The following is a 25,870-nucleotide window of genomic DNA, read 5'->3' as shown; positions in this document are numbered from 1 at the left end:
TACATTCTATACTTAATATTCCAAGTTAACCTTCGGTTGTTGAAGCAACCCTACCACAAAATTTCTTATTGAAAGAGACATGTTTCCAACTGCATGCTACATCTGGGATATTACTAAGCCACTGGTTTTTAAAGGTCACTTTCAGCTTTGGTTTTTGTGAACAAATTTTAATCGTTAACATGATAACATCGTCATCACGTCTTGTTTCATGATGATATAAACCCATCTGCAACAATTCAATCTTATCCCAAGAAAGACGCTTCAAAATATTAGACTCATTCAGAGGTCTATATATACTATACATAATAAAGTAAGTCATCAAGTTGACAAGTATAACCAAAATTTTAAATGGGAAACATGTAACAGTAACGCATACCACAATGACCATGTCCTAGAGATATCCACACTTCACACATAAATTTATTCATTCAAAAACCTTTAGAGCTTATTTTAATACCCTCAATTTATACTTTACACGGAAGCATAGCCCACTTTGGTTCATCTCTTGTGCTATAGAATCCACCAATAAACACCAATTGTCTTCTTCTCAAGCATCAGTCTCAACATATTGCACAAGCATTTGGGTTCTCTTCTGCACTCTGAGCATAATAGTATGTAGTCATGTGGGGATTGTATCCTCTATAGAGCTTAACAAGTTCGGCAATTTGTTCATTTTGGTCTTTCTTCTTATCATCATCTTTTTTCTTATTATCATCTTTTTTACCCTCGTCTTTCTTTCCTTCATCTTTCTTCTTCTCTGGCTCTTTTGCCGGCCCAACTGATAAAATTTCTGTGCGCCAAGTTTTTCTCAATTTGCTCACCACATCGACGGGGTCTACATCACCCACTATAGTCATCTTCTTATCCTTCATGTCCATGGCGATGGAATCAATGCCTGCATTTTTTTAAATTTGACGTACAAATTATGCTTCTTGCATATAGTTAAATAGGTGCAGATGACCAAATATTTAAATAAATAAATGAATATCTGCAAGCCGTCCATTTAATAACTAAAGTACATTATGAGTAGCAACAAAATAAAACGTCCATTCTTGTGTCTTAATATAATTGTATAGTTCCCATGTACACATGATATATCAAACTATTAATGTGACATTTACTTATTAGTTCTTTAGTAATATTATCAAAACATTTAGCCAACAACAAAACAGAGGCTCTGACCAAGTGTTCAATATTATCAAATGTGATCATTTAAAAGCCAGTCTCATACAAATTAATGGGCAGAGTACTCATTCCATAAATCATTTTTTTTCCTTTATCAAATTGAATGCTTTCTTTAGTTGCAATACTTATTAGTAGTTACAAAATTAAAGGAAATCAAAATGACTGACTAAATTACTAAATTAATCAAATTAAGGTTTTACCAGCCAGACTACAGACTAGGACTCTAATTAATACCTGAAAGGCTAGAAACCGTTTTCATGGCCTTCTGCTTTGCTTTGTCATCGTGCAAATCCAACTTCACCACCACTTTCTACAATAAAACAAAAAGGACCACAAGACATTAAATTATATCATATAGACTTTAATAAGGGAAGGAAGACCCACCCAACAAAGCAGGACACAGAGAAAAGGTAGAAGCAATCTGGAAATAACAATCAGCAATAAAGATGTAAACTTCTATTAAACCGTGCTTCGCTTGGTGATGTGTTTAGTTCATTTTGAAAAAAAGGATGAGCAGGGAGAATAAGTGGTGTCAAATTATATTTTAACTTAAGAGTCCAAAGGCATATAGTTTAATTAAATATCATGAAACAAGTAAGAAAATAAAGGGCAGAGAGAGTCATAAATTCATGAAAGGAAAAAACATATAAAAAAAGGGAAAAACAGAACATCACCATGGTGAACTCTTGCATAAAAAATTGACCTGTCATCAAGGGGAGGAAAACTCACCTTCATTTTCACTTGGGTCCCAAGTTTTGACGATCTATTAAGACTGTTGAAATTTGATTTTAGGAAAGAGAGAGAGAGAGGAAGAGTGTGAAGAAGAAGATGAAGAGGAAGGAGGATTAAGGTATAATAGAAAGAAAAGAGAAAGATGGAATGCAACTTCGCCTTGGGACAAGGTGTGGAGGACGAACTAATTAAGTTGCTAACAACGATGTTTATAAAACTCCAAAACAAGTCAAACAAATGGCTTCTTAGTTAATTACTTGTTTTAAAGAGAGCGTGTGTAACAAGGAACCAATCAACTACTGAAAAGTCAATCGTCTTTAGTACTGTGACTATGCATCATGCACCACGCACTATTTTCCCCCTGAAGAATTAATTAACAAGTGAATTTGTATCGTATTCTATAATTCTTAGGAGAATTTAAAAAAAAAAAAAAAACCACTCATGTTAAAAAAAAAAAAAAAGACTTTAACCTCTGTTTCTTTATTATGATTTATGAAGGCTTTTATTTCCTTGATGTAAAAGAACTAATAGTCTAGGCTTTTTTTAAAAAAAAGAAGAAGAAAAATTGGGGAAAAAAGGTTCTATTTTAAGGTCAAGAAGGCTTGATGAAAATTTATAATGATATTTATAAGTAACTTACTAATGAAGGATTTACTAACAAGATTCGACTACGACGTTTTTGTGGAAGCTGATCCGAGGGTGGAACTAAATAATTTTGTACAGGGGTGCTAAATACATACTGACGTGTACAATATAAAACTTTCATCTATTTGAGAGGACTTGTTTAAAGTATTATGCATAGTAATTGTTAAGAACCTTGACGTTACCGTTCAAAAGCTAGTTCATAGGGTGAGAGTATTCAAGGCCTTATAAATCTCACATTAGTTGTCCATACAATCAATGTGAAACTATATTTCTTAACACACCTCCTCACACAAGAAGGGTGGACAACATACAAGCTCACCTACATGTGGAAATTCCACTACAAAGAAAGTGGGAGGCAGTGAGATTTCGAACGCTCTGATACCATGTTAAAAAAACCTTGAAATACACTACCCAAAAGCTAGCTCAAAGGTTGGGAGTGTCCAATGTGAGACTATATTTCTCAATAGTAATCAAGAAAAAATAATTACGGTACCCCGGAACCCATAATACTTGTTCTTCCCTGGGCTGTTCGATCAATTGAGCCAACTCTTGTTGGTAAGTTTTTATGACATTTAGTTTTTTTATAAGACCTCCCAGATTGGCATTTTCAGAACAATTCTCCCTTGTTCACCAGTTTGGGGGATAAGAATACCTTGACGGAGCTTCAAACTTTCGAACTATTTTTTTTTTTTTTAAGTAAAACTATTTTCGATATTTTGCAACACAAGGTCAGCTCCGTTATAACTTGTAATGAAGTTAAATTTATGACAATGATTTTTAGTTATTAGCTAAGACTAAAACTAAAAAGATATCATGTGTCTCACTAGTCATTGATGATAAGAAAGGGGTATGCGTATTAGTGTATGGTGGAAACGCGCAATGGAATGGAAAAAAATGGTACATTGTAAATTACTGGGAAGTTTTTATGATGTTTCTTTCAACTGCAATTGGTCAAAGCACGGTCTTGTCAAGGCGGAAGAAGTTGTAGGTTCGAGCCCCATCAATACCGAAGTTGTAGGTTCGAGCCACATCAATACTGGAAATTTTCCAAAATACTCTCACAGTAGATGCATTGGGATGATTACACATCGACTGATATACAAACTCTGGAGAGAGAAAAAAAATTAATTTTAATATTATATGGTGCGCCTGTCGTACAAAAGTTTCCATCAATGCCCTTGAATAAAAATCCAATAAAAAAATATCAATTCATTTGGTGTGTGAAAGGAAATCAAAATAACAAAAAAATGTCATCTCTAACAAATGTCTCCTATGTTACTTGTATTATGTGGAAGTAGCGATGTAATTTTATAAAGCCATTCGATCTGAATATTACATGAAAAATATAAGCTAGATAGAGGAACGGGAAGATCTAGAATGTAGAGGATCATGGCAATTGAACTCTAAGGCTTTGTTTGGGAGTTTGGAGGGGAAGGAAAAGAAGGGGATCCAAGGGGGAGGGAGGGGAAGGAAGAGGAGGAAATTGGAGGGTTTCTCCTTCCCTTGTTTGGGAGTAAAAAAAAAGGGATGGGAGGATAATGGAGGGTCAATGAGATATTTTTACCATTTTACCCTTTTTTTAGAATTAATATAATTATTATACTTTACAAATTAAATTAAATTAAATTTAAAATTTCTAAAAAAATTATTTATGTACTTTTCACAACACCAAAAAAGATTATATTTTTGATGAAATTTCTACGTTGCAAATGATGAATCGTCGGAATACTTTTCGTCGAAAAGCGACGGAATTTTTCAACCGATGAAAATTTTTACAAAAATAATCAAAAGTTTTGTTGAAAATGATTTCCTCCATCAGATGCTTTAAACATAAAAGAATTCTTTCAAACATTTTGACGGAACATTTTTCGTTCAAAATTTCGATGGAAATGTGTTCTGATGAAAATTTTGACAGAAATTGTTTTGTTAGAAATTTTGAGGGAAATGTTTCATTCAAAATTTCAACGAAATTTAGATTTTGTAAAGAATTTTGACAGAATATTTTTTTCGTCAAAATATTTTCCGTCAAAAATTTTTACGAAATAATTTTTTGTTGAAATTTTTTGACAGAAATGTGTTCCGTTGAAAATTTTGATTGAAATATTTTTTATCAAAAAATTTGACGAAAATATTTTTCGTCGAAAATTTTCGTGGGAAATATATTTCGTTAAAAATTTCGACAAAAATTTTTTAAAAATTTTTTTTGCCAAAAATTTTTACGAAAATATTTCCGTCGAAAACTTTCGGTCAAATTTAAATTGTGTTAAGAATTTTGATGACATTTTTTTCGTCAACAATTTTCGATAGAAATGTGTTTCGTTAAAAATTTTGATGGAAATATTTTTCGTCAAAAATTTCGATGGATATCTTTTTTTGTGAAATATTTTGGAAAACTTTAGATTGCGTAAAGAATTTTAACAAAAAAAAAAATTCATCAAATTTTTTTACATAAATAACTTTTGTCACAAATTTTGATGGAAATATTTTTCGCAAAATTTCGATGGAAATATTTTCCGTAAAAAATTTTGACGTAATTGTTTTACGTCAAAACTTTTTGATGGAAATGTGTTTCATCAAAATTTTGGACGAAAATATTTTCGTTAAAAGTTTCGACAGAATTTAGATTCTATCAATAATTTTGACTGGATTTTTTTTTCGTACAAAATTTATGTTAGTGATTGGGGCAAAATCTGGTTCCGTCTCTAATTTTGTCTTTAGTTTTGACGAAAATTTTTTGACGTATATGATTTTCATCAAAAATTTCATCACTAACTTTTATGAAATATTTTTCGTCAATAAATTCTGTCGGTATTTGAGACTTTTCTAATAATATCGCATTTAAAAATGATTCACAATTATGTAGTTTTAACATTTTAATGCTAAGGGTAAAAAAATAATTTTTAACAGTTTTCCCCTCAAACCCTCCAAATTGGGGGAACTTTAATTTTAAGAAGAATGAAGGTTTTGGAGGGTTTAGTAAAATTCTTCAAACTCTTCCCCTCCTTTTTTTAAACTCACAAACAAGGGAAGGGCTTTCTAAAACCCTCCATTCTCTTTCCTTCCCCTCCTAAAACCAACTCCTAAACAAAGCCTAAGAGATTGAATTTCTTGTTGTTCCTCGATAGCTCAACGGTAATAGAGCAGTCGAGTGTTAACTGAGACTGGTCATAAGTTTGAATCCTATTTAGGAGATTTTATTCATTTGGAATTCTATAATGCACAATAAAATGGTCAAAGCACTTTGACCATTAAAAGTAGATAACATGTTTCTCTTATTTTTGTTTCTATTGCATTCTATCTTATTTGCGTGCAAGCCCTTTAGAAAGTAAAGAGAGGCAGATGCAAGATCCCATGAGCTTGAGCCATGTTAGTTGAGATCACAAATCCCAAGTTTTTTTTATAAGGGAGCATTTGGTAGAGGATAATTTGTTTTTTATCCGGGAATCATGAATTATTGGAATATGATGGAAAATTAACTTTCCAGGAAATGTTACCAAGAAATTGTTTGGTAGACCAAAATTTTACTAGCAATATTGGGTCAATTTGCTTGAGTCCATGTTTGATTGCTTGTATAAGATTGCTCGTAGTGTAGACCAAACTTACAATGATACCCTCGATTTTGAAGTCAGCTTGGCCTTCAACGTCTATTTTTCCTCAAATCTCTCTCACTCTCAAATCAATTCTCATATTATGTCTTTAAGATGAGGGAGTTTCTTCATTTGCTCTGAAAAACATTTGAGCACATACTTTTTCTTTTTTGCTACAAAATCACAAGGTAATAGACCACCTAGACCATCTTCGACCACCCACAAGCCTCCTACACAAGCTGAGAAGTGAATGTCATTTTAGCTCAAAGTTTCTTCACAGATCTGGGTGCGTATTCAGCAGAACAAAGTTTCTAATCACAGTGGCAGAACAAAGTTTCTAATCACGAGGTTAATTTGGTCCACAAATTCCCAGTTAATTTCCACTTCCCAGTAAACGAACAATACCAACAATTCTTTGGCATTTTTGTGCTGCTTTACATACTCATTTTTACACAACAGAACGAAATCCAGCAATAAAAGATATCCGGGAAAATTTTCCATATTAAGCTAGCAAACGTGACATTCTTATTTGCCCAAGGTTACTTTCCCAGGTATTTACAAGAAATCCCACTATCAAACAAGTCCTAAAGAGCGGATCTAATTATATTAATGTCTATAATAAATTTCTTTTGTATAATATTAATCGATAGGACCTCATTATGGTAGCCATTTTAAATATTTTTACTTTTTTAATATAAGTATAAATAAAGAAGGAAGGATGGTCCACACCAAAAGAAGAAGAAGGAAGGAAGGATGGACTCATTACATAAAAAAGATGTCGATAACGAATAATTTGTTACAAATGGACAAGTCTTTCTCATCTTAAATTGCCAATTGAGGTGATTGGATTTGCACTAATTTAAACCATTAATTTGATACACAACAGAATAATATAAGAATATACACTGAGTAAAAAATAAATAAAAATTCAATGGTATTAAGCATGGTTGTCAAACTTTCGAGTAAACTCGCAAACTCTAACGAGTTTACGCTTCTGGTCACCCTCACCGTTCCCGTTTAACTGCAAACTCGCTTTTGGCACTCAAATGGTAGAAGCGCTGTGTTTTTTGGCAAACTCTTACGAGTTTAACGATTTCAAAGAAATGGAGAAAAACCCATGGACCCGAAAATTTGACCTGAAACCCATCGTATAAATGGGTTTTTTAACACAAAATACCCTAATACCTTGTTTCAGCCGCCACCTCCTTGCTCCGTCGCGCGACTCCTGCTACACCGTCTTCTCCTACGTGCTTCGTGGTCGTCCTTCCGCTTCTCCGCTTTCTTCTTTTCCAATTTCTCCACGGAGGGCTTTGTGGAGTATTTGGGAGCCCCGAAGTCATGGGAGGTGGCTGATTTGGAGGAGTCCATGAAGCGCTTGAACCTGATGGTCTCCTCCAACAAAGATTCTCAGCATCACAAGCATGCAAATGATGCTCCACCACCACCCCAATCTCTTCTCTGCTTTGTTTTGTTTCTTTTTATTTTTTTGCCTCTGTTTCATTTTTTTGTGTGCCTCTGTTTGTCGTTTCGTTTATAATTTTTATCTCCATGGATCTTCACCTATGGATTCAGACAAATCTAGGATTAAAAGGTCCGTTTCAAACTGATCGAACTTGGCCTTTGTATTTTGGGGTGATAGCTTGGTGTTTGTGGGGGGAAAGAAATAAGGCGATCTTTGATCAAACTATCACCTCGAAGTATGGTCTCATTAGGCGCATTACCTATACTTGTGGTAATATTCAATTGGCTAATGAAACCCTTATTAAGATTGGTCATCAGGAGCTTAGAAGAGAGGAACGTCTTATTCACTGGAATTTTCCCTCTGAGGGTTATGTTAAACTTAATGTGGATGGTTCCAGTATAGACAGTGGGCAAAGGACTGCATATGGTGGAGTCATAAGGGATGCTGCTGGGAACTGGTTAACTGGTTTTACAAAATTTCTTGGGAGTGGTACTTCTACTTCAGCGGAAATTTGGGAGTTCTTGACAGGTATGGATCTGGCTTGGCATAAGGGATTTAGGAGAGTTTTTGTGGAGGGTGACTCCAAGGTGGCTTTGGAATTTATAAGAAAAGGGTGTGACGTAAGTCATCCTCTTTCTGCTTTAATCATCCGAGCTCGTAGCATGCTTCAAAGAGACTGGATTATTCAGCTTAGTCATACTTATAGAGAAGGCAATTTTGTTGCTGATTGGCTTGCTACTCATGCACCTCATCAGGATGGACAACTGATTGTGCTGGATGTCCCTCCAACGGCTTGTTTGGAATTGCTTCGTAATGACTTGAGGGGAGTTAGTCTCCCAAGATTGTGCCCAGTATAGGGCTTTTTTTTATGTTGCTTTAGTTTTCATTGTATTTCCAAAAAAAAAAAAAAGAATCATGTTTTATTACTTTATTTAATTGTATTGATAATTATATGAAATTTGTAATGTGAATGTAAAATATTTTACACTTATAATACATGAAAGTTAAATTTAACATTATGTATGTATATTAATAACTCATTTTTTATTTAAAAATCAATAGTGATATTAAAAGAAAACATATTTGATATTAAATTTTAAGTAAAAAAATTAAATATAACTAACATAACTCTGAATATGGATTTTAAGAAAAACATATTTGATATTTTGTTTTGGATTTTGATCTTTTGTGCTATGACTTTATATGTTTGAGACATTATGTGATTATGACTATTGTATGACATTATTTTGCTGGTTGGTTGAATTAAATTTGCTTATTATATTACTTTATATGCATATAAATATAATTTGTATCTCGTGTTACGATTCTACGATCCGTGTTACGATTCTGCGATTTACGATTTTGGTTCACCCTTCTGAGTTTGCATTGACAACCTTGGTATTAAGTAAACTAGTGTGAACGGAGTTCTTCCATTCCTAAGCCATTGCTACTGAAATAATGTTTCCTTTTTTTGTCTTAATTCTATGATCCGAGGCAAACATACACCGTAGTACACGTTCCTCAGTGCTGAGGGCATCCACGAAGGGTAAGAAATTTCGTGACATTTTAGATTGATTATCCTCTATGTCTAATATAATTTTTAAACTAAGTTCCGAATTAATGAATGCCATACACAAAAAGAAAGACTTATAAACTGATTGAGGCAAATAGAGCTTTTGCAATAATCCATGAATAGGATCTATAGACACATAAACCCAAATTCATAGAAAAAGAATTGGATATATATATATATATATATATATATATATATATATATATATATCGCAGCGGTTATGTACTGGCCAACTACACTCAACAAACGAATCAGTGTGACAGTGATACTACTTCTCTTAGACACTATACTATTGATATCCATGCCAATTCACAAATTTACAGTGGGCCACAGAATCATTTTACAAGGATTTGAAATTTAAATGAGATTATATCTTTCAATAAACTTAATTTCCTATAAGATGCCCTTCAACCGAAGTTAAGAACCCTGGTCAGTAGCAAGTTAAGAACATAAATCACATCAACAACAAATGCAACAAGACAAAGGTTATATTATTAAGAAATTTCGTAGACGCCATATGGCGCTAGATCAAATCCAAATGAGACATTCCACTTGAAAACTATTCATAATGCCACGTGACCAATATGAAAATACCATAAAAATTATTCTCTCTATAAGGGGCAATCCCTACTCGGATGATGACAGATAATCACTGGTAATCTAGCCGTAAAAGAAGATGAATTACAGGATGATGTTACCAAGATCTATATTAGACAGCGGCTTCAACTTGCAAGGATCCCCGAGCCATGTCTAGGGCCTCCTCCACTGAAGTTGCATTTTGAAGTTTGGCTTTATCAATCAGAGGCTGACTTCTGGCAAGTTTAGGCAGGAGCTGAAATTCCTACGGAAAAAATAAATAAATAAGAAACTCAGCATTAGATTTCCAGTTTTGGCGAACTAAGCGAGTGCGGAAAAAAAAAAGTCGGATTCATTTAACAGGGATTTTGAACATAAATATATAAAATGAGTACAGGACTAATTCTGAATATAAAGTGTGTTTCTATAGAATTAGGAGTCTAGGACTTAATAGAGCCAAGTTAACAATAATAACTGCTGAGTGCTGACACACTGACTAAGATCTTAATGCATTAGTATATACCAATAAAAACTAAAGAAACTTTGCCAATTTTCCATGAACAAGGCACTTACTTCGTTATGGCAAACAACTTCATATGTGCATATCGAATTCTAATATCTACTACAATGTTAAATGTTGGAAAATAAAGCGCCAAGTACCTCAGGGCTCCCACTTTCAAGGAGAACTCCTTTCAGCTTACCTGTCCGGCATCAAGTAATCACGTTCTTAGTAAACGGCAAATCAAAGATCAAACAAGCATATGCATGCAATCACAAATACACATGAATGCATGCATGCAAGTATCCCCCCACACGCTCAGAGATAATCCAAACATGTATAGAGAGAGAGGGAGGGAGGCACAGTTTTTTATTTTTTTGTTTTGGGGGGGGGGGGACCTCATTACCAGATTCAATCCAGAAAGTAGCTATTTTAGGATCAAAATTTCCAACTTCAATTGTTTCTCCAACTGTCCAAAGAAGAATTTACAGTGAGAGAGCAACAGGAGATAAAATTCAATTAAAAAAAAGGCGAGGCAGTGATATTTATTTGGAACTAAATCAACTAATCTTCACCATTGTCTCCGAAGAACTGCCACCATACTTTTCTAGGGCTCCCTTCATATTCAAAAATCCTTGAGTAGAAGTATGGAAGATAATCATACCTGAAAATCATCAAGGAAATTCAGCTAAATCAGCAGGTACCAACAAAAAAACAAAAATGATTTCCAGGAAGTTATATTGCAGGAACATATGATCCAATATACGTGTGAGTTTGTGCACTGAGTAATGCTTTCACACAGTGCTGTGCAGAGCGACGAGCATGATCTACATGTTCCACCCTAGCAATACGGTTATAGATCTGTCCAGTTTCCCGAAAGCACAAATGTCAGATCAAGAATGAATTATGAAAACTCAACTCAAAAGCAAGTGAATCATGTACCTTTAAAGGAAAAGCTGCAGCATCACCAACTGCAAAGATTCCAGGAATGCTTGTCCGGAACTGACCATCAACCTGAAATACATGATACCAATAGATTCAGACAAGTCCTTCAACATATAATTTTGGGCTCCCTCGAAATTTCATCTGCAAATGTGGGTAGCTCTAACATAGTCTCCAAAAGTTGATGATTAACATGTTCGAAAACTATGCTGCACAAAAAGGAAGAGACAAAAAGGAGGGGGGGAGCATCATAACAAAAGACTCTTAACCGTAACTTATTTTTTAAAAACTCAAATGCAATTTCTAATCTTGAATTTTGTTCAAAATATGTTGTTATCCACTGGCCTAACCTGTATACCACCAACATCGGTATTCAGACCCACCCCCTCAAAGGGACTAACAGCAGGTTTTGCTCCAATGCCTATGATTACCTGAAAACCAGCGGGAAAAAGTAATCAATTCATTGTCATTTTCCTTCGTGTCTAATGGAGACATAATACCTCCATGCTTTATCGAATAATTTATGTATTACTGAAGTACATTTTTAACAAGAAAAAAGTTACAGGCAGATACTAATGAATATAAAAAATATAATTACCGTATCAGCTTCTACAATAGACCCATCTCCAAGTTTCACAGCAGCTACTTGTCCGTTAGAACCAGCTTCTAAATTTTTTATGGAGGCACCCTGGTGAATATAAGATTTTAACAGAAATAGAGAAAAAGGGAAAAAGTTATGGAGTAGGATGGTTGGACAAAATATCAAAAATACCCTTTAGTAACTACTTACTAGTTACAATAATGGGAAAAAAGAAAGAAAAAAGGGGAAGGACAAAATACCTTCAAGATTTTGACTCCAGTATTCTGGTATAGTTCTTCATATCTCCGGGCTAAAGAAGGAGTGAACAATCTTTGCAAGAGGTGATCTTCTGGAAATATGATCTATTTTTCACGGGAATACCAATATTTTTGAGTCAGTAGGTCAAAAACTTCGCAAACTGACCAACCAGGTTTAAGGTACAGATATAAGTTTAATAATAACTTATATTGGATTCTCAAAGTCACATGCTTATCCAGATTTCAACCATTAAACAAGAGGAAATGATGCTGAAAGCACGATAATAATCAGGGTCCTTGGTAGAGCAATGTGAACAAGCATAAACAGTAAGGCAAGTCATTTTGTTATGCCATGTCCTGATTCAGTGTAGGCAATTCAACAAAATAGTGACTAGGAAGACTTGATGCCACATACTTATTATTTCAGTATTCAGCATATATGACAAAATGTACTTAATGCAAGACATTTCTAAGCTTTATGCAGAGGACCAAATTGAAGAACTTCTTTTGGAAAAACTGAACACATCATCTGGTAATAATGGAGGTCAGGCCAGGAAGTTTGCATTTTGACCCGGAAAATCAGTTATTGAGATATGGATGTAGGAAAAACACATACTGTTGTATCAAGTTTCCAACCAACAGCTGCAGCAGCAACCTCCATTCCTATATAACCACCTCCAACAACTACAACCTTTTTTGCTTTTTCCTGAAAATTAAAAACCAAAGAAAAAATCATAATGAGGAACAAAATGTATGTCCAAATATTTTTTTTCTTTCTGTAAGCATATAAAACAATATGCTTCTTTAAAGTAACATTAGAAGGAAATATACAGAATTTGCAACTTTCTCAATTTGCATGAAAGGATATACGACATAATAGTATATGCTAAGGCAAAACATTGTAGATTAAAAATACAGAAGAAGTATAGTCTGAATGGCTATATGAAATGATTGTAAGGACTGTAAGAGATTTCCCACCTTAATGTAAAATTCAATCAAATCATTGGAACAACAAGTCACGTTAGAGTGTATAAGAGATTACCAATGATAAAATCAGTGCATCAGCATCCGCAACATCCCGGATATAGTGAACACCAGGTAGGTTTCCCCCAATTTTTTCTGGAAACCTAATATCAAAGAAGTTGATTAATCAGATTTCCTGCACCAATTTTTATGAGAACAACAGAAGGTGAACTAAAGCAAATAGACTGATACCTCGAGGCCGTACATCCTGTAGCAATAATAAGCGATCCATACTTAAGAAGCTTTCCAGAAATTGTTGTCAAAGTTTGACTTTCAATATCAATATTTTTTACTGGATCTTCATACAACATCTGGACAGGAAAAGCAACAGCATTAAATTTATCATCTCGATATTAATGGATGACAACAAAGAAGTACGAGATCGTTTTCCGCCTTACAAAGTTACATTAAATTAAGACTCTTTCGGCGGTGCTACCATTTCACACTAGATAAGAATGAGTTTTTTGTCATACAATTTCGAGCAACCCTATGTCCATTGTATATCACTTGCACACTTAACAGTGATATTAATCATGACAAATATTCCACTTCTTTTTTTTTTTTAATCACTTCACAAATCAATGTGTCACAAAAATGACTCCAAGGGCATTAAAGAGAGTACCTCTATCCCATTCTCTTTATACCACTCCGGAGTTTGCCTTTCTCCACCGGATCCAACACAAGTGTGAAACCCCTAAAGAGTGCATATAACAAGTATTATTACAGACAAGAAAAGATGCAGCTATGAGCTATATAAAGCCAAGGGATAATACAGAACGATAATGATAGCAACATAATTGATTGAGTTGATATGGTTGAGTAACTGAGAAACAACAGAAAAAGGAGTAAATTCTTACAGGAAGGCGCGCTGGTTTCTTATCCGGCGGGAACAAATAGGCTTTTGTCAGTGCGGGACGCTCGTAAGGTGCATATGCCTGTAACATTTTTGAATTCAGTTGAAAATCATAATTAAAAAGAGAAATCGATTTTGTTTTGTATTCCAGCTACAGACATAGAAATCGGAACCTCTTTGGTCACAATACAAAGGCGGCCATTAGCCATGCCGTGCTCGACGAAAGTGCGAGCAGCATATCCCGCGGCATTTCCACCGCCAACAATCACATACCTATCAAGAAGCGAAAAAGAGAAAACCAAAACTCAAAGTCGAATAACTAACTAAAACTGAGAGAAAGAGAAAAATTGAAACGTTACTCACTCGCGATTCTCATTGGCGAAAGCGGCGTAACATCTTCGGAATTGGAGGGAAGTGGAAGAAGGACGAGCTCGAGTCAGAGTCAGAGTCAGAGATGTTGTTCGAGGACACCCAAGAAAAAGACCCTGCTTCAGTGACAAGGAGTTCGATATCGCTGCCATTGTGAGTCTGCGAACTGTTACGCACAATCCCAAAACAGAAATCGGTTACGGAAAATGACACAGCAATCAAATACTAAGAGTAGTCTAGATGCTGAAACGAACCTGAAGACGACATGACCGTGGATGCGTTTATAGGTAATATTTTATTATAATAATTATTTAATTATTGAATTGGAAGTGTTAGGGTGGCTCTAGAAGAGGTCGAAGGGGCATCACGTCTCAAATCCAGATTCAACACTAGCTCAACTTTAGAAATGCTATTCAAGAACGTCTAGACATATATTGCATTTTCTCCATTAGAGGTGTCCTTCGTTTTCCCAACAAAGAGCAATACGTCGTCGTCGCAAACTATAATATTTCCGTTCACCTATAATTTGGGCCCAAAAACTCAGTACAGAAAGACCCAGCCCAACTTTGAGTTCACTTAGCCGTGACCTAACGGGTACATTACTCACACGAAATAATACTGGTCCAATTAAAAGTATCTAGTTTCATTTTAATTATCTAATTTGATTTTAGCATCAGATATTTTTCAACGAGGTTCTACCATTTGTTGAGCGTAAAGTTTCGAAGGATAAAATAGGTTGTTTTCACGGGATGAGTTTGATTTCCATTAAATATATCTTTGAAGAGAGAGATAAGGAATTTTAATTATAATTAAGTCCCGACTTAAAATTACTCTCATAATTGATTCAAAAATTGAAGCTTGTGAAAATATGAGAAATCGAATGATTTCAAAGAATTAATTAGGTTCGGTTAAAAAAAAAAAGTTGCTTTCATATATGGTCATAGATAGATGATAGACCACTTAAGAGTAAAAAACAGTTAAATACCTGAAGGTCGAACACTTTGAATTGAGAAAACTTGTGCCAAAAGCTAGTGTTGCTACTGAAGTGTACTTTGCGTATTTTGATTCAAAAGTTTTCTTTTGTATACATATCTACTGATCTACCACCAAGGTTGTAGGTGAGATAACTCATTCTCAAAAGGAAGAATAAAGTTCAAACTTTAAAAAAGGAAAATAGATCTATTATGTTGTAGGAAATTAGTTGTGTCATGTTATAGACACAACTAATGTGAATCCCACAACTTTTAAAATAAAAAGAAAAGAAAAGAAAGTGATGGAATTCACATTGGTTGTGTCAATAGCATGATACAACCAATTTCTTACAATATGATAGATCTATTTTCCTTTAAAAAAACAATTGTTGAAAAAGTTTCTGTATTGTGACATTGTCCCGGGGTTAATTTTGTAGTAATGGTCACCGCAATCAAAAACCAAAAAAGCAGTACCCATACCATACCCAAGATTTGACATATGAAAAAAATTAAAAACTTCTCATTTACATGAGAATAATATCTTCTCATATACATACACAATAAATATATGAGTTCCATTGAAAAGAGAAAAAAAAAATTTAGTAGAATCCACATATTTTTTATGCATGTAGGAAAAAAAAATTCTTTTCATGTAACGTTAGAATTCTCCAACCCCTAAAATAATGGTCATGTTTGTTTTTTTGTTTTCAAGAAATTGAACTCATAGTATCGTATAATTCACGTAATGCGGATTTCTCTTTACATGTTAACCTCTACGATTTTCCGTATTTTGCTGATGCATTCATTAGACATGTCATGGATAAACAATTTTCATTCTTAATTTTCTGAGTTAAATATGACGACGGAATTTTCAAAAGACAATAATGAAACAATGAGGTAATGGCTTGCACGTCTAGCCTTGCTGATATAAATAAAGGGTAATAATTTTCTTATGCAGTAGGAGATAAGTATTTTCTCTTACAGACTCATTTTTGTAGGTTCAGTTCAATTTCAGGGAAGAGAAAAAAAAGTAAAGTATGATCTATCTTGAATTTGTGTGTGTAGAAGATAAATTTTATCTTATGAAACATAAGAATAATAAATCTCATAAATAAAACATCCAATTTGAGAAACTTGGTATCCTTACAAGAGTAGCTAGGAATTGAGAAACCCGATATTTTGCGCTAGAACTTACCTATTTTGTAAAGAACTTTTTTTTAAAAAAAATGTTGATTGTTCTCTGCTAATAAGATTACAAATTAACACAACAATATGAATAAAAAGAAGAAAAACATAAGGGGGTGTTTGGCTGAGGAGAAAATTTTTGAATACTAGGAAAATGTAATTACTGTGGAAATGGTTGGAAAGTGAGTTTGATAGGAAAATGTAAAAAAAGTTGTTTGGTTGAAAAAAATTTACCGAGAAAATTAGGTAAATTTTATAAAGTCTATGTTTGGTTTGAGATAAAATATAGATGAGAAAATAAGTTGCAATTACAAAAATATCCCTATTTTTAAAACTGATTTAACCATGATAAATAGATTGTTAATTGCATTGAATATATTATTTATCATTTTTCTATTTCAATGTACAGAATAGCTATATTAAACAAGGATCTAGAGGTGGTGGTAAAGAATCGAATTTGAGTTCCTTTCCATTACAAACAGGTTTGAGTAATTTCACTTCTTACGTATGAGCAAAGCTTGTTATTTACTAGCATTAGAAGCTGCATTCCTTCAAGTGATGGAACTTCAAACCCTTTGTTGCGCTCTTTCTTCTCAACCACTTGAATTCTCTAATAATCGAATAATCTCAGTGAGTAAACCTTAACCCACACTTGCGAATGAATTTCTATGCTTCCATTGTAACTCTTATCTGGTATTTTTTAACACTGTTTACTTACTTGTTAACGTTTATAAGCAGTCAATGTTTTCGCTGAGAAAGCGTTGCTCGGTTTCATGACCTATTTCAACAAGTTGTGCCAAACTGATATCATCACAGTTGGCCTGCACAATAAAGGAATCAGAAATTGGAGTGACGAGGGTATTATGGTCTGATGTCATTTGTCAATCCTTCATTTCCCTTGCTAAGTATGAAATACCACATGTAATTTGTCTTTTGTAACAGTGAAAAATGCTTGCTTTCTACTACAAAATGGTGAAAGCTATGCAAATCTAATAGATAGGGAAATAAAAAGAAACCAGCTACCAAACATGGGTGTTTAATATTGTCACTTTCATTTGCATAGGCATCTTTTCAGATACCTCAAACCAAACACCACCCAAGAGAAGTAACTAGCCCATGTTTTTCTGTATTTAAACTCGAGGGGTGGACACAATTAGTAGTGAATTGTATCTCAAGGATCATGTGGTGTATTTGATCTTTGGCATGATTTTTGGAACTAGAGATGATATCTTTGCACTCTAAATCTCGATTGGAGGATTAGTCTCATCTCTTTTTTAATGACAAATGTCCAAAATATCAGTTGAATTAATGAAGAACTAATCTTAAAGGCTATACTCAAAAGTTAAGTGGCTTGAGCGGATTGAATGAGAATATGAATAAAAAAGTATACTTTCTTTGTTCCAAGGAAAACAATAATTAAAAAAAAAACACCTATTTAGAACCTATCGTAACTCATTCTACCAGTTCAATTAATTCCTACAGAAACTCTAGGATCATATCATCGTGGGACAAAAATGCTATGAAGCAATAAAAAAATAAAAAAGGACGGTTGGACAAATTATGGTAAGGTAATGATACCTCGGGTATAATTTTTTTTAAAGGATATAATATTATAGGGCTTGTTTACGCAAGAGTGCATATCTTATATTAAAACACAAAGTGGTGGCACAAAAAAAATGACAGGCAACTATCGGACGATCTATGATATAAGAAACAAATATCCTATAATATGAGACTTATATTTTCCAATATTATAATTAAGTTGTTAAGTATTTGTGGATATAAATTGTATAGTAAGTAATTAATTAATAGTTTTTAAATTTAAATAATAAAAAAAATGCTTGACAGCGGAATCCCAGACATAAGAAATAAATATGAATACTGGAATAATGACCAATTATATAAGATATATACATAATTTGAACCATTTAATAATATATAATTAAGCTAAGGTATTATCCAATAATTTATTTGGAAGCTAGCCATTAAAATAAGTGAAAAGTGTTTGTCATTTTAAATGACATAAAGTTATGTTATTTTAAGAAGAGATAGACACAAAATAATTTTTTTATTTAGAATTTAAATTAAAAAAAAATACCCACTTGCTCTCTCATGATTTTCATTCTTTGTGTTTATCTCTCTCCTAAAATGATATAACTTATGTCATTTAAAATGACAAACATCAAACCTTTAAAATAATAAGAATAATAATAACCGTATGAAAAACAGTTATTTTGGAAAGAAAAAAAGAATAACCGGACCCCTACTACTTACACAAGGTATGAGAATGTGCAAAATGTGTAAATATTATAGGAATGAGTTATTCTATTTACCTTCTTTTTTTGCCTATCTTTACCTATTATTCTCCAACGTTAAAGTAGAATGTCAAGAGAAAAAAGAAAGATAACTAATCTATATTTTAAAGTAGTAGACAGAAGAAAAAAAAAATAGGTAAAATAATCTAACCCAATATTATATTACTCAAGTTCCTATAAAATGTGGCTTCTAAATATTTTTGTGGACATGTATGCTACGATACATACTTATTTATCACATTGTAAATTTAAAAATAATTTGCACTTATAATAATAAAAGTCACATCGCTTCAATAATGAATGGAAAGTTTGTAGAATGCACAAACAAAGAGCTGGTAAAAAATTGAGGAAAGAAACAAAAAAAAAAATCAAGAAACAAGAGTTCATATAAAATTAAACAACTTGGCCGGTCACCACAAATTAGTGAGCGCAGTCATCCTCCTTAAGCAAATAAAACAAAACCTATAATGATGTACATCGCAGGCTAAAGGAGAGAGAGAGAGCCCTAATTTAGTTAATGAAGACAATAACAAATTAAGCTTTCTTAGGATCACTAGGCTTTCCGTATCTCGAAAAGAAACATAAAATTAACCCCAAAAGGAGCCAAAATCTGAAATGGGATTAAAAAAAACAAAAACAAAACAAAAAAAAGGAAGGAGCTGTTGTGTTATTGAACTTTGTTTACACAGTGGGTGCAGGCAATTTCCCAGTTTGGTCCAACGCAAGATGAAACTCAGTCCTGCTCCTTAGAACCCTGTGAAAGATCTCTCTAATCTGCTGCTGCAAAGGTTCCAACCCTTCCTCCATCTTCCTGCAAATATCACCCAACTCTTCAACCTGTGCCTTAACCTCTTCCAACCGTTCCGTTTCCGCTGGAAACTGAAACGATTCAGCAAACTCAACGAGTGACTGTCCCAGCTTGTCCATCCTCTGCATCTCTTCCAACAATCCCACAGAGCCTTTCTTCTCTTTCTTCTTCCACTCCTCCGCAATCTTCTCCTGCAACCCAATTATGGGCTGGGCCCAGCCCAATTGCCTCGGAAGCTGAAAATGAGTCGCCAACCCGTTCCTCTCCTGACACGGAATCGCCGCAACGAGAGACCACATAACAAACACCAACACAGTACTCATTATATAAACAGGCAAAGCCAAACCAGATGACTCACCGCCACGTGGCGCAGCGAGATTGGAAGACATGGCATGGATTTGTTTCGCAGCGGACCAGTTTTTCGCCATGGTCCACGACAGAGATCGGTAACTCCCCGCGCCACGGTCCTTATTCGCGGCGGCGTTATTTCCACCACCTCTTCTCCCAAACGACCTGCTTCTCTCGGTTCCTTTCGTGTTTCCGTCTTCGTGCATCATCGCCGTGACGAGGGAATTCAACGCCTTTTTAGCGCGGCGAACTTGGCCGTCGCCGATTGGCCTCTGTTCTAAAGCGGAGACCGCAATCTCGGCGAGCCTCTGGAGATTCTTGACGGCGTCGAGGCCGAGGGTGACGGCATTGCAGACGTCGAGGGATTTCACGACGCGGTCGAGGAATTCAGGGAGGAGCTTGTCGAGGGGTGGCTTCGAGATCTGAGAAGGGTCGCGACCCATCATGAGAACGGCTTTGAATTCGGCTTCGCAGCAGAGGAACTCGTCGAGGAGCTTTCGGAGCCACGCGATGGAAAGAAGGGCATCGCCGGTGGGGTCCTCCGTCGTGGATGATAAGAGATCGGTGAATCGGTCACCAACGTGCTTTTGGAAAAGCTCGAGGTCTTCTAGCTCTTGATCGTGGTTACCGTCCATTGACATCACTTGGTTTCTTCGAATGCTTATTCGACCCAGAAAAGAACCTTGATTATTCTCTGTTGTCGCAGGCATTTTTTGTTTTTTCGGTTATACAAAGGGGTTGAGTTGAGGGTCAGAGAAAATCTGATACTATGAGAGAATGGGTAAGAGAAAAAAAAAAAACACAATAGAAAGGTGAAGGGAAAGAAAGAAAGAAAGAAACAGTCAATAAGAGAAAAGGATTGGTGTAAAAGATAAAGCGTCAGTTTTGGAAGTTAAATATGTGCGATTTTTAAGGTCAGGGATTGTCTCGGACCAGACCGTTTCTCTTCTTTTTCTTTTTTTATTTCTTTTCTTTTTTTGGGTCTGCGCTGATTCGGTATATTCTCCTCATTTTCCCATCATGTCCTTCCTATGTCCCACGATTGCAAGACTGGAACTATATTAATTACCCATCCGGCCCCAACAAAGATGTTTAATTTCAAGTTTTTAAATATATCATAGATTAAGGGATAAGATTCGTTTACAATTTTTTTTGCAAATTACATTAAGTACGACTGGTCGTACACTGCATGATTAAAGTATGACCGGTCGTACTTAATGTAATTTGTAAGAGTTTCTAAATAAAAAAGTTTGTAAATATAACTTGCACCATAGATTAATGAGAACAATATTTCTCGTATTGTAGTATATATATTTGAATGTAGCGAGTTTTCCTTGTTTGTCTCATTCAATCAATGTTTTCAAGCTTATTAGGGATATATAATCGATTAAATATAAGTTTTAATCGATTAAATATCCTCTTAATCGATTAAAGATGGATATTTAATCGATTAAATCTTGAGTAAATTATTTTTGCTTGTTTTGACCATTTAATCGATTAAATATTCAAGTTAATCGATTAAATATTCAAGTTAATCGATTAAAGACGGGCAGATTGGTGGATAGTTTTAGATAAGGTCCAAAATGGTTATTAATTAATTAATGAAGGGCAAAAGAGTCAAAAAAACAGCATTAACCCCTATATTAATTTTTTGGATTTATCAATTAATATATTAGACTGATTTCTAAAGAGTAGCATATGTTAACCAATAAAATATGATTGATTTATTAAATTATTCATCCTTATTAAGTCATGTCTTTTACTAAATCGATTGATTAAGGTAATGTTTCCAAACTTCACCATTGTCCAGTCATAATTTGCAGAACAAAAACTTGTCTGTAAAAAGAATTTGTTAGGAAACAAAACATTTTATTCGTAAAAGGATGGTCAAAATAAGTATTTGTTAAAAGGAACGGGTATTATTAAAGTCCACAGCTAAAAGCTTTAGTTGCGAGTTTAGCACTTTTTTTTTCAAATTTTTATCAACTTGCAAGTTTTCTTTTTATTAAAAAGTAAAGATTATATATATAGAAGTATGGTTGAGACACAAACCCCCAATTGATTTTCTTCCTTATTTTCAGCAACGTATTTGATATACTGCCAGGTGATTTCATAAAATGAAAATAGAATAAAAGAGAACCCCAAACAACTGAATTATCAAGAGTTTGTTTGGATTAGGGGTTCAAATTCTATATCTTAATAAAAATTTAAGGGACAAGATGACCGAAAGACCTTGAAATAAAGTAGAATTAATTTATAAAAGTGAATGAGAATATACATGATAAATTTAAATCAAAACTTATTTTATTTTTCTAGAATGTTTTTGAGTTTATAAAAATATATATGAAATTCTCTATATCCATGTTAAGAGTATCGAACGTAATTACAAACCTGCTCGTCAGATATGATGAGGCAATGGGCCCCGTTAGATGACACTCATCAATAAACAAATATAGAAAAAACGGAAACACTACAATTCATGTCTCTCAATTTTGCTTCCCGCGATCATTCTTGTTCGATTTATCTAAGCATACTTGAAACGAGATTTCTCCATACAATTTTTCTTAAGAATTACGTGCTTTAATGATATCAAACTCGATTTCAGTATCCAAGTCATGACTTATGTGAAGTGAATTTTTCTTTTACTTAACTCAATTACTAATTATTTCTTTAAGATAAGTAAAGAACCTTGAGGTCATCACCCCAAAAGCTAGCTCAAGGGGTGGGAGTGCCCAAAGCCTTATAAAGGCCATATTAGTTGCTCATCCAATCAATGTGGGACTATATATCTCAACACGCCCCCTCACGCAAGAGCCCTTTAGGCTATAAGCGTGGAAATTGCACAGGCCCATTTTCGGTTTACCTTTTTGTGCTTTTTTTTATTTTATTTTTAATTCCACTTTAAAGTGGGGGACGGTGAGGCTCTGATACCATGTAAAGAACCTTGAGGTCATCACCCCAAAAGCTAGCTCAAGGGGTGGGAGTGCCCAAGGCCTTATAAAGGCCATATTAGTTGCCAATCCAATCAATGTGGGACTATATATCTCAACAAGTTGACTCTTTCCAGTATTTTCATAAGTTTTATTTCTTTGAGCTGTAGTTATCAGATTAATTCAGAATGCGAAGCTAATCATGAATAAAGATATTTAAACACTTCTCAAAAGTGACATGTTATAATCGAATCGAAGTCCTTTGCTTTTAACTGCTCAGCTTCTTGTTGCTAACTCAATTACTACCATTTGGCTCATGAAGCTGTTGGGAAAAAATCGGTTCCCTAAAGCTCGGCTCAGGGGCCTTTGTGCGGAAGTCAATCAACAAGATCCTGATCTCGGATCTCGGCAATACCTCAGCCTAAACTTCACCAGGTCAGGCAGCGCAGCGGAAAAATCAAAACGTAAACACAGGAGAGAGAGAAGAACACAACCAGATTTAACGTGGGAAAACCTTCTCCAATGAAGAAGTAAAAACCCACGGGACTTAGTCCAGATCAAAAATCCACTATGAAAATAATGGTTACAAATAATCAAATACACCAATGTGGTGGTTAACTCAACCTCTCCAACAATGGTGATAATCAAACTACCCTAGAGATGTTTCTCTCAAACTCTCTCTCTAGAGATCTTTCAAATGCAAAGCATAAAGCCTTGCTCAAACAATCAAATAATTCTCTCAAATTTGTTCTCTCAAATCTGACCTTGCCTCCACCCACAACTAATGAGTATATATAGAGGAGGTGGAAATTAGGGTTAGGGTTTTTAGGAAACCCGTCAAATGGGCTTGGGTTTAGCATTGAAGAAGGAAGCCCAACAAATCTCCCCATCCGACTTCAATGCGTCGGCTTTAGCATCAACCCGGCTCCTTCACAGCAGTCTTCAAATTTTCTTGCTGGAACCGGCTTTGTCATCATGTCGGACCAATTTTGGTCAGTGTGCACCTTGACGAGTTCGAGCTCACCACCTTCCACCACATCCCGGATCCAGTGATACCTCACATCAATATGCTTAGTGCGGTAGTGATAGGTTGAATTCTTCGCAAGATGGATTGCGCTTTGATTGTCACAACCCAGCTCGTACTTGTCTTGATCATGGCCGAGTTCCATGAGGAACTTCTTTATCCACAACATCTCTTTGCTTGCCTCAGTAGCGGCAATGTACTCAGCCTCAGTTGTCGATAGTGCAACACATTTCTGAAGTCTTGATTGCCAAGAGACAGCTCCTCCGGCAAATCTCATCAAATATCATGTAGTCGACTTCCTCGAGTCGGCGTCTCCCCCTAAATCAGAATCCGAGTAGCCTTGCAACTCGGTTTTGCCTTCTCCAAATCAGAGACATAAGTCGGTCGTACCTCGGAGGTACTTGAAGATCCACTTCACTGCTTCCCAGTGCTCTTTGTCGGGGTTTGACAAATACCGGATTACCATTCCAACAGCATATGCCAAGTCGGGTCTAGTGCAAACTATTGCATACATCAAGCTTCCGACGGCGGATTGGTACGGGACCTTCATCATCTCATCTTTGTCTTCATCAGATCTCGGACATTACTTTTGGTTCAGCTTTATGTGTCCGGCAAGGGGGGTGCTCACTGTTTTGGCTTTGTCCATGCTGAATCTCTTCAGAATCTTTTCAATATATTTCTCTTGACTCAGCCACAGTAGCTTCTTCTGTCTATCTCAGATGATCTTGATTCCGAGAATCTGCTTTGCAGGGCCGAGGTCCTTCATTGCGAAGGACGAGCTCAACGCCTTTTTCAGAGCGGCTATCCTCAATTTGTCTTTCCCTACAATAAGCATGTCGTCAACATATAACAACAAAATCAGAAAATCTCCAGTCATACCTCTTCACAAATACGCAGTGGTCGGCTTCAGTCTTCTCAAACTTATGATCAATCATGAATGATTCAAATTTCTTGTACCACTGCCGAGGTGCTTGCTTCAAGCCATAGAGGCTCTTCTTCAATCGACATACCAAGTCTTCTTCTTCACGACCATTTGTTCTACCTTGAGGTCCATCGAAGCCGCCATGGCTAACACGGTTCGGACCGAGGTCATTTTCACCACAGGAGAAAAAATCTCCTCAAAGTCTACACCCTTCTTCTGATTGCAGCCTTTCACCACAATCCGGGCTTTGTATCTCGATTTTTGCCCGTTCTCTTCATTCTTAATCTTGTAGACCCATTTATTTTTCAAAGCTCGTTTTCCTTTTGGCAATTCAGTCAGCTCATAAGTCTGATTCTCGTGCAGAGACTTCATCTCGTCTTGCATTGCCTTTTTCCATTCTTCTTTCTCTGAGCTCATCACAGCCTCATCATAACTCTGAGGCTCACCGTCTTCAGCAACAACGGTGTATTCATCAGATGGGTATCTCGTAGAGGGTCTTCTTTCTCGAGTTGGATATCTCGGCTGTTCTTCAGCTTGAGAACCCAGTTCATCATTCTCATCTCGAATCTCATCATCAACTCGGACCTCAATGTCTTGGTTATCTTCAGCTTGTTGCTGGTCATCAATTCCTTCATTCTCTTGATTTTCTCCCCCTGCTTCAGCTCGGACAGGAGGGATGGGTTCTTCACGTCTGACAGTAACCCGGACTTTGGGCTTCGAGATGTCATGAATGTTCTCATGCTCATGAAAGATCACATCTCTGCTTCTCACGATCTTCTTATTGATTGGATCCCAAAGTCGGAACCCGAACTCACATCTCGGCGAACCAAGATAAATGCATTCATTGGTCTTTGCATCAAGTTTGGCCCTTTCATCTTTAGGGATATGCACGAAAGCTCGGCATCCAAACACTTTCAATTGATTGTAGGCCGTTTTCCGACCTGTCCAGACTTCTTCTGGAATTTCTCCTTCAAGTGGCCGTGATGGTGAGAGGTTGATTAAATCAACAGCAGTTTTGACGGCTTCTCCCCAGAATGATTTCGGCAATCCGGCATTGGACAACATGCTTCGGACCTTCTGTTCA

The 25,870-nt window shown here is 35.4% G+C and overlaps 3 protein-coding genes across 3 annotated transcripts; all 3 read right to left on the bottom strand.

Annotated features, from left to right (window-relative positions):
* Positions 1-254: 254 nt before the first annotated feature.
* LOC133284772 (heavy metal-associated isoprenylated plant protein 39-like) lies at positions 255-2,141 on the bottom strand. Its single transcript, XM_061481850.1, has 3 exons — positions 1,915-2,141; positions 1,420-1,495; positions 255-895 (listed from the first exon to the last, which is right to left on the bottom strand). Exons 1-3 carry the CDS (start codon positions 1,918-1,920, stop codon positions 561-563), a joined length of 417 nt encoding a protein of 138 aa, XP_061337834.1. The 5' UTR covers positions 1,921-2,141; the 3' UTR covers positions 255-560.
* Positions 2,142-9,660: 7,519 nt separating this feature from the next.
* On the bottom strand, positions 9,661-14,674 carry LOC133284761 (monodehydroascorbate reductase, chloroplastic/mitochondrial). The gene is made up of 17 exons (XM_061481827.1): positions 14,538-14,674; positions 14,278-14,449; positions 14,088-14,187; positions 13,919-13,996; positions 13,684-13,755; positions 13,254-13,372; positions 13,081-13,165; positions 12,655-12,744; positions 12,042-12,143; positions 11,800-11,889; positions 11,552-11,632; positions 11,202-11,273; positions 11,026-11,120; positions 10,835-10,923; positions 10,666-10,728; positions 10,421-10,461; positions 9,661-10,025 (listed from the first exon to the last, which is right to left on the bottom strand). Exons 1-17 carry the CDS (start codon positions 14,548-14,550, stop codon positions 9,894-9,896), a joined length of 1,494 nt encoding a protein of 497 aa, XP_061337811.1. The 5' UTR covers positions 14,551-14,674; the 3' UTR covers positions 9,661-9,893.
* Positions 14,675-19,165: 4,491 nt separating this feature from the next.
* LOC133284803 (protein ROH1A) lies at positions 19,166-20,620 on the bottom strand. Its single transcript, XM_061481907.1, has one exon. It carries the CDS (start codon positions 20,618-20,620, stop codon positions 19,436-19,438), a length of 1,185 nt encoding a protein of 394 aa, XP_061337891.1. The 3' UTR covers positions 19,166-19,435.
* Between the last annotated feature and the right edge of the window lie 5,250 nt (positions 20,621-25,870).

This window comes from Gastrolobium bilobum, unplaced genomic scaffold (genome assembly GCF_033153095.1).
Source record: "Gastrolobium bilobum isolate Gb01-03AN ecotype WA unplaced genomic scaffold, APGP_CSIRO_Gbil_v1 utg27505, whole genome shotgun sequence".
Taxonomy (NCBI): Eukaryota; Viridiplantae; Streptophyta; class Magnoliopsida; order Fabales; family Fabaceae; genus Gastrolobium; species Gastrolobium bilobum.
The sequence above is the reverse complement of the archived record's forward strand: the minus strand, read 5'-3'. Positions and strand labels throughout refer to the sequence as shown.